This window comes from Periplaneta americana, chromosome 12 (assembly GCF_040183065.1).
Source record: "Periplaneta americana isolate PAMFEO1 chromosome 12, P.americana_PAMFEO1_priV1, whole genome shotgun sequence".
NCBI lineage: Eukaryota > Metazoa > Arthropoda > Insecta > Blattodea > Blattidae > Periplaneta > Periplaneta americana.
In genome coordinates, this window is record NC_091128.1 from 86275732 (window position 1) to 86285437 (window position 9706).

A 9706-nucleotide genomic window follows, 5' to 3' on the forward strand; every position below is an offset into this window, starting at 1 on the left:
TAATACATAGGCCTGAGAGAGCGCATCGCTGTGCTGACATCGAACGACGAAGTAGATAAAGCGCTCGTGTAGAGTACCACAATTCATTAGCATGGTTTCTGTTTTGTCACGGTCCCCGATGTTTTCAGCGCTCGTGTAGAATGGCTCTTTAGAAAATCTGACATTCAACTTCCTTTTATGCTGCCATGCCAAATATTTGTATTAAAATGAATTTAATATTGATTTGTATTTAATGGCATTATTATTACTAATTATTATTATTATTATTATTATTATTATTATTATTATTATTATTATTATTATCACAATTGAAGAGTTCAGAGCCATAGTGAGCCAAGCGCCATTTATTAAAAACGGAGAAAGCAAGAGTTAAAATTTAATGAATATTGGCATATAATTTAGTTTCAATGTGCACACTTTATATTATTTGCTACGTGTTTCATTGAATTATGGTAATCACTTAATTTTAACCCTTGTTTTCTCCGGTTTTAATGTATGGCGCTTGGCCCATTATGGCTCTGACCCCTTCAATTGCATATAGCTCTAACAATGCAATGCAATTTTTCAATTAAATCCCTGAGAAGCTGCAGGTTTTAATGAGTGAACAAACCCAGATTATAAGTGTGGACACCAAAGTACAGGGACATCATTTTATTTTTACTAACATTTCTGATATTAGCCTGCCTATACCTTTGAATCAACGGTTGCTAACCCCTTCCATGACTGGAGTTCGATGGCGTAATATACAAACAAATCACTTTACTAGGTATAGGAGGGAAGAAAAGTAATTCATTTATGTAAACTAGGAAATATCACGCTTTTGAGTTTGATAATTTTCATTAGGTTTTTGTTTAATCAGAATACAGCACAGTATTAACAATGAGTGTTTTTACTCACGAACTGAGCTGTTCATACGGACGTATTCATTATGCAGTGTATATTAGAGTGTCTATAGCACATTAGCGTACACTATAGAGAATGAAGTTAAATTGAAAAATAATCATAATATGGATATTTAAACACATTTTTCAAAATGGTGGCGGTTCATTTCGGTTAATGTATGTAATTCCAATTACCAGTTTCGTCCTTCGTACTAGTAGGCCTAACTCATGTTGAAATAATTCTGTACCTACTCTATAAAAGTGTACCTTACGTACTGTAAATTCAATCTTCACTTCTGTTCGATCCGAAAAGATAAAATTACTCAGACATTCTATCTACTGTCCGTCCAAGTGATTATGTCGCAGGATCGTAGAAAGGAGGGAAATCATGTGACAGTTAATTACTTAACGAGGCCTGTTATTTAAGTTATTTTAAACAGTTGTATGGGTATAACAGAAATTAATGTTCTCAGAAAAGAGCTAAGACAGCCCAGCCACTAGCCTTTACCGAGAGGCGAATAGAAGCTGGTGGGGAAAACCGGAATGCGACGTAGGCAAATGGACGACAGTACCTTTGCGAAAATGATGCAATATTGAAAGCTCTTTCGTCATTGGAAAACGCGAACATGTTTTTGGAACGTACTGTGACGGTAAGGCTACTATGACTTGGATCTGTGTGGAAGACGGTTGAACTTCATTCGTAGAAGGGGTGGGAGTGAAGTACATTAAAAAACTCAGGTACAATAAAAATTGAAGTACAAATAAAATGATGTCCCTGTATATTCTTGTAGTTAAGCTTGTTGTATACATAACAGTTGCAGTTCAACCGAGTTGGCAGCATTTATTTTGGACTAGGATGTCCATACTCCACATTATTCTTTCTTTGTTTTTCATGTGAATACATCTTTGTTCGAGGTAAAATTGATGACAAAATGTCACACTTTTAGCGTAACACGAACTTTAAAAAGTCTTTGCTAGATGCTGCACATGCCAGAGTATACGCGTGCTGCCATCTCTCGAGTGTTACGTAATCTACATGCAAGTGAATAAACGACGGGCGTTATCTAATGAACAGTCATGAATAACATCCCAGATTATAAATATAACAGATTTCTCGTCTCTATGTTAAAATCGGTAGCACTTTGAAGAGAACAACCGCCGGATCGCCACCCGTCCGCCGTTAACGAACACGAGATGGCAGTACAGCCTCTAATGCAATTCAAATGAGAGTTGTGACATGATTCCTTATGTAACAACTAGATTGCAGCATAGTAAACCTAACAAAAGTTGTTACCGTCAAAACCTATAAGGCTAAACAATCTGGTTATATAGTCTATGATCTAGGACAACATCAACAAGATTATGACATGTTCACAGATAATATACAATGACATAATTCATGCATTTAAATATTTTTGTATTAGAACATTTTTGGCTAATTTAATTTATTAGTCTGACCCAATATTTTGGGTTTACCTTGCGACATAGAATAGCTCACAATAAAATTTAAAATGAAAAATTATATAAGCATCTTTCAAACAAAATAGATTAATACATACATAAAAAAATAGAACCTGGTACAATTTAAATTGAGTGTACACCATGAAGATGCTGGCGAAATATCGCTACATAAAATTGTATTATGGTGGTGACGATGGCATTATGTAAAAAATAAAAATCAAATTATATCGGTGATGTTTAGGTAAAAGGGCTTACCCCTCATTTTTAAATGTGACTTTTTGCTATAATTACTGTAATTAGTTAAAATTTAATTGCAAATCGTGAAGATACTGATGTAGGTTTACAAATATTTATTTTTCCACTTCAACGTACTTGGTTGCAAGGATGTGAATCCCTCACGTGACATTTCGTATTTTAGCACGCTAATGAGCAACCAATTTTAAACCTCCGATCGGAGAACCACTATCATAAATATGAAAGCTTATTTCACATAAAAACACTTATATTTAGAAAAAATGATGTAAAATAGATTTTCGGAATTTTCTTTATAAATATATATTTTAATCCTTTTTTATGTTTTTGCGCTAATTTATTTCAATTCCGAGCATAAAGTAAATATGTTTAATATATATATATATATATATATATATATATATATACTGTATATAAATACTGTAGGCCTTTATATGGCATATCTGTTAATATTTAAACATATAGTTTACGTTTGTTGCGTTTTAATTTTAGTGCTGAATGCACATAATAGCTTTATGAAGTCATATTGCATATATATGTCTTGTCTGTAGTATAAAGTAACCAGAGAAATAACCTACACGTGTTTTGATCTTCTGTCAATGACATCAACTGGGATTCCCCTCGAAATGTGCAAATGTTCATATTTGTTGGCATGGAAAGATACGACAGCAACAAATCATATTACCATTACTAGATTATTCGACGAATCTATGCAGTTACTATGGCAAAATAGTGTACAGTAGTGGCAAAAAAAAAACCGGATCGACCCTTGTAGCTGATTTCAGAGCTTTGTTCACTCCAGAGAACGATAGACTGGTAACTAAGACTTTCGTGGTTCGAATCCTGCCTGGGAAGGAAACTTTTTTTTGTTCCTTATTCAAATTTATTCTCAATACTTTTCGATTGCAGCGATATTTTACTACTTAATTAACTTATTATTCCCAGAACATGAATTTTACCAGCAAACGAAAAGTATTGGGAATAAATTTGAATAAGGAACAAAAAAAAAGTTTCCTTCCCAGGCAGGATTCGAACCACGAAAGTCTTAGTTACCAGTCTATCGTGCTCTGGAGTGAACAAGGCTCTGAAATCAGCTATAAGGGTCGGTCCGTTTTTTTTTTGCCACTACTGTACACTATGATAATGTATTACTTTTACTTACAAATGCTGCATCTTACATGCGGAAAGCTGACAAGCTACAACTGATGCCCAGTCAAAAAACCTGGAGACATCACCTTTTAATAAGTCAGTTTCTTTGTATTGACTGAATGCTTATAATGCACACTTGTGCGAGTTAACTCTCGAAACTCTGTAACTTGATATTGTTAAAACATTTTGTTTCATTTTGCAATTTCCTTTTATCATTTCCATATGTTTGATACTTTGGAGAGTTTTTTTTCTGCATTGTTACGGTTTCTGGCTGATTGAACGTATCCTAATGAACATATTAAAAGCAGAAAAAATATTCTGCTCTTTTGAGAGGAAATTCGACCGGAATTCCATGTCCGAATCGTGAATAAAAGTGAAATATAATTTCCCCAAAAAGGAAGCTGCAAAAATGTCAAAAAAGTTAAATACTATTGTAGATCTTACTTACATAAAAATGACGCTTAGAGAACCCGGAGGTTCATTGCCGTCCTCACATAAGCCCGCCATCGGTCCCTATCCTGAGCAAGATTAAACCAATCTCTGTCATCATATCTCAACTCCCTCAAATCCATATCAGTATTATCCTCCCTTCTACGTCTGGGCCTCCTCAAAGATCTTTTTCCCTTAGGTCTTCCAACTAACACACTATATGTATTTCTAGGTTCACAATACGTGCTACATGCCCTGCCCATCTCAAACGTCTAGATTTAATGTTCCTAATTAAATTATGTCAAGAATACAAAGCGTGCAGTTCTGCGTTGTGTAACTTTCTCTTTTCTCCTATAACTTCATCCCTCTTAGCCCCAAATATTTTCCTAAGGACCTTTTACTCGAACAGTCTTAACCTCTATTCTTCTCTCAAAATAAGAGTCCAAGTTTCACAACCATACAGAACAACCGTTAATATAACTGTTTTATAAATTCTAACTTTTAGGTTTCTATTAAGCATACTAGATGACAAAAGCTTCTCAATCGAATAATGACAGGCATTTCCCATATTTATTCTGCATTTAATTTCCTCTTGAGTGTCACTCATTTTTTATTGTTGCTCCAATTGTAGGTCCACTACACGAAACTGTTTTTAAGGGGTTAGGTACAGCAGTAAAATTTTTTGAAATATTCAACATTTTTTTCCTCTATTACTGTACCTTGTACAATAATGAAAATTGGCATGTGTAAAACTCTGTCCTTCTGTTATATATATAAAAAAAATTAAGACTTAAAAAAATTATCTTTTTTTAAAATTCAAAACGGTGGCAGTTTACTGTGCTGTGATGAAGCGTTTCCCTCATAACTCATAAACTTGTTAACTTTTTCATGTTCTCTCTCTTTCATTTTATTGCTGAAACTCATATTTACAATAATATGCTCTTTCAATTACATTCCTTAATAAATACTTACTTACTGGCTTTTAAGGAACCCGGAGGTTCACTGCCGCCCTCACATAAGCCCGCCATTGGTCCCTATCCTGAGCAAGATTAATCCATTCTCTATCATCATATCCCACCTCCCTCAAATCCATTTTAATATTACCCTCCCATCTACGTCTCGGCCTCCCTAAAGGTCTTTTTCCCTCCGGCCTCCCAACTAACACTATATGCATTTCCGGATTCGCCCATACGTGCTACATGCCCTGCCCATCTCAAACGTCTGGATTTAATGTTCCTAATTATGTCAGGTGAAGAATACAATGCGTGCAGTTCTGTGTTGTGTAACTTTCTCCATTCTCCTCTAACTTCATCCCTCTTAGCACCAAATATTTTCCTAAGTACCTTATTCTCACACACCCTTAACCTATGTTCCTCTCTCAAAGTGAATAAATAATATTTTTTTATTTTGTGTTAGAAGAAAATACTGATATTTGATACTGAATTTATTTTTTATGAGACAATCTATCAAATGTATAGAAGTGATCTTGCATCATATTAAAAGTAGCCTATGACATGCATAAATACACAAAAAAATTTCATCACAGAATGTTGAATAGTTTTGAGTTATGTGGGAAACGCATCACTGCACAGTGAATTGAATTTTGAAAAAAAAAAATGTAAATAATTTTTTAAGTCGTAAAAATATTTTTTCATATAGCAGAGAGACAGTGTTTTACACATGTTAATTTTCATTATTGTATAAGATACAGTAATGGAAGAAAAAATGTTCAATATTTCCAAGATTTTACTGCTATAAAATGTACCTAACCCCTTAAACGGAAGTGTTGCAAAGAAAATGATAGTGCATCAAGAATATTTCCCTCGGCACATTATTTCTTCCAAAATTCTGGAATTTTAACTCCATTTGCTTTTTGCTGATAACAGTTTATCCAGATGTGAAACTATCGGAAGGTCACGTTCAATTCTGTTATATTTAAGTTAAATGTAGATACTTATTCGAAGTTTTTACAATTCGCACAATTTCTTTGGTTACAACGCTTGTTTTGGAAGAGAATGTGTAAGTTATATTGTTTTTAGGAAAATGAGAATAATAACAAGAAATAAATGTCCCCTTGAAAAATATTACTACCTATAGAGTATCTCCTTAGGATTAAGTGGAGAAATTTAAGGAACAAGAATCTTTTTTGCATCTTAAAAAACCATCGCATTAAGAATTTTAAATTAAGGCGAGTTGCTTGAGCGTGGGCCGTTCATTGAGCTTTAAACCAACTCCGTTGTGGAGTGTAGCAAGTTAGTAACACCAGAGATGCGATGACTGGTGCTGTGGTCGCAATTTGCCATTTCTCGGAACTGTTTAGCATACTTATTCAATTTCAGATAATGACAAGCTGGGAGCTTTGGTGTAATTTGTGCTGCGTGGTAGAGTTCTGTTATCAGAGATTTCGCCAAGGGTGATTGAACCTGAAGACTGCTTTAATTACAAAACTCTCCCTTCTGGGGAAGAAACGTTCCTGAGTTGGAATGTCAACTGTTCCTTCTGACAACAAGCCCTCGAATCAAATTGGCACTTTTGTTGCTTATCTATGTTTACTTCCTTATCAAACATTGTTAATTTTCATTCATTCTTACCTAACTTCGCTTCTTTACATTATTTACTTAAGCATATAGGCACAAACTTTATTTTTATACGTTTATGTTATACATATTTCTTTGTTCTTCCCTCCTGTTTCTTTGCCCATTTTCTCTGCATCTTTATTAATTTTTTTTGTTTCTTTTTTCACATTTTCTGTTTCTTCTTTCACTTTTATGTTTCTTTGTTCACTTTTTCTGTTTATTTGTTCATTTTTTCTAACTTTCTGTTTTAATTTTTTATGTTTGCTCATATTTTGTTTTTCTTTGTTCATTTTTCTGTCTTTTTTGTTTTGCATTTGTTCATTTTTTCCCTTTATTTGTTTTCCCTGTTTCTATGTTCATTTCTTCTGTTCTTTTGTACATTTCTTCTGTTCATGTGTTCATTATTCGTTTGTTTCTATATTCATTATTCTTTTGTTCCTAAGTTCATTATTTTTTGTTCCTAAGTTCATTATTCTTTTCTTCCTATGTTCATTATTCTTTTTGTTTCATTGTTCATTTCTTTTATTTCTATGTTCATTATTCTTTTGCTTCTTTGTTCATTTCTTTCTTTATTTCTTCCCTTTCTTCCTTCATTTCTTCTGTTTCTTTGTTCATGTCCTGTGTTTCTTTTTCATTTCATTTCTTTCTTTGTTCATTGCCATTCTTTCTTTGTCCATTTCCTGTGTTTCTTTGTTCATTTCCTTTCTTCCTCTGTTCATTTTTTTCTTATTTCATTTCCTGTGTTTCTTTGTTAATTTCCTATGTTTCTTTGTTAATTTCTCGTGTTTCTTTCTTAATTTCTCGTGTTTCTTTGTTCATTTCCTGTGTTTCTCTGTTCATTGCCTTTTTTTCTTTACGCATTTCCTTTGTTTTTTTGTTCATTTCCTTTATTCATTTCTTTTGTTTATTTGTCCATTTCTTTTGTCTCTTTGTTTTCCTCTTTCTGCTTTTATTTTTTCTCTTCCTAGTTTAATCTATTGTTTCTTTCCTTGTTCTTATTACTTCTTTCACCAATTTTTCTGTTTATATGTTCATTTATTCTATTGCGTTGTTAATTTATTTTGCTTCTTTGTTCGTCTCATCGTTAATTTTTTCTTTCTCTGCTCATTTTTCCTTTTCTTAGTTCGTCTTTTTTCTTTGTTCATTTTCTTTGCTTCATTGATTATTTTTTTTCTATATTCATTTCTTCTATTACAGTACTTAGTATAATTATTTTGCTTCCTTGTTCGTCCTTTCTGTTTAATTGATCGTTTTTCTGCCTCTTTCTTCATTTTTTTTTCTGTTTCGTTGTTCGTTCTTGTATTACTTTATTCATTTCGTCTAGTTCTTTGTTTCTACTTCCTGTCACGTTGTTCATTTTTTCTGTTTCTTAGCTCATCCTTTGTTCCCTTCATTTTCTCTGCTTTTTTGTTCATTTATTCTGTCTCTTTGTTTCCTCTTCCTTTGTTCGTTCCCCTCTTTCTTCCTCTTTTCTCCCTACTTCTTTCTCTTCCTTTTCCTCTCTCTTCCTTCCTCTTTCTTTCATTCTACCTTTTTCTTTGTTTTTCATACCTTCTCTCTATCTTTCTTCTATTCGTTCTTCCTTTTCTTTTTGTTCTGTCTCTTTGTCTTTCTCTATCTCTCTTTGTACCTATTCCTTTCTAGTTCTCCTTTTTTCATTGTCTTTTTTCTCTCTCTGCTTCTTTCGTCCTATCTTTTTAATTATCTTTCTTCCTCTTTCTTTTGTTTTTACCATTTTCTTTATTTTACTTCCTCGTTCTTTATCTTTCTCTTACGTTCTTCCTTCCTCTTTCTTTATTCCTGTTCCCTCTTTCTTCCTCTTTTACCTTTATCTCCTTTCTTTCTCTCCTCCTTTTCATATTTCTTTCTCTGTTTCTTTCTTCCATCCTCTTTGTTTTTTCTTTCTTTCTTTTATTTGTTCTCTTGTTTCTTTATTCCTGTTTTCACCATGGTCTGAGTCTGTGTGGGATATTCTTTTCCTAGTTATTTCTATTGATTCAAATTAGTAGATTATTTGACGATATCAGGAAGATATAGATTTGTGTGTCAACACTTGACGAATATCGCAGTTAAAGCCGGTATTAGTTCAATAATTAGGCTAAAGATTATGGGCGTGGCTACTTAACTACTGTTGAACCGAAAATAACCAAATTCATTTTTTGAGAGCTTTGTCCTTCTTTTCTTTCAGAGTCGCATTGTTGGACTGTGAAGAAGATAGAACATGATTCGGTCGGAGTTCGTGCGTATTTACACCGTGTCGCAGAGAACGACAAATGCAACGTTTCGGAGCAAATTACTTCCACCTTCAACAACTTTCTTCGAAATGTTGGGTACGTTGTTCTCTAAGATGCAGTGCAAATAACAAAGCGCCGGTTTACTTTTAACACAAGTAATTACGGGCTTCTGCTACTCACTAGAACATCTTGAGAACTTGTGGACTTTGTACAGATTGTGATTATTTGTATTCGTTATTTCTCAATATGAAAACTGGTAGAAATACATGGCCTATATTTTGATTCGTAGTCTTATTTTAATAATACCTTTGTCTTCTCTGTACTGCTATTATCCGTTCACTCATGTTTCAGCCAATGGGATGGGGTATCACCTGTCCAGGTGGAGCCTATGAAGTGTATCGGCACACGGCAGCAAGAAGATAGCAAGCACTGTTGCATCAACCACTTCAAGAAGAGGCTAGTTAGCCTAGTATTTTTCGCTTATGAGCTGAAACTAAATTGTGTGTTTGGATTAGTTGCAGTGTAAACCAGCTGTTATCATGTGGCGTCCTTGAGAATCAATGTATCGAAATATGATGACTATGATAAAAATGAAAGTTGTGTGTCACCAACTAAGCGTTGCTGTGACTCACGTAACAAAAATATGGCTGGGATAGGAGTACACTCAAGTGCATTGATGGTCGAAAGATGTAACAAGTTCTTATTCTTCTCCGAGCACAAGAAC

The 9706-nt window shown here is 33.8% G+C and overlaps 1 protein-coding gene across 2 annotated transcripts in view; it reads left to right on the plus strand.

Annotated features, from left to right (window-relative positions):
* Nucleotides 1–9258, plus strand: part of LOC138710652 (protein tipE-like) — a 43029-nt gene extending 33771 nt beyond the window's left edge. For both annotated transcript variants that reach the window (XR_011335283.1, XM_069841694.1), the window contains one exon: nt 8937–9258. Coding sequence is in view for 1 of the 2 variants with exons in the window: in XM_069841694.1 (XP_069697795.1) it covers nt 8937–8973 (37 nt within the window). In the remaining variant the exon portion in view is untranslated. The remainder of the gene's footprint in view (nt 1–8936) is intronic.
* The last annotated feature ends 448 nt before the right edge of the window (nt 9259–9706 follow it).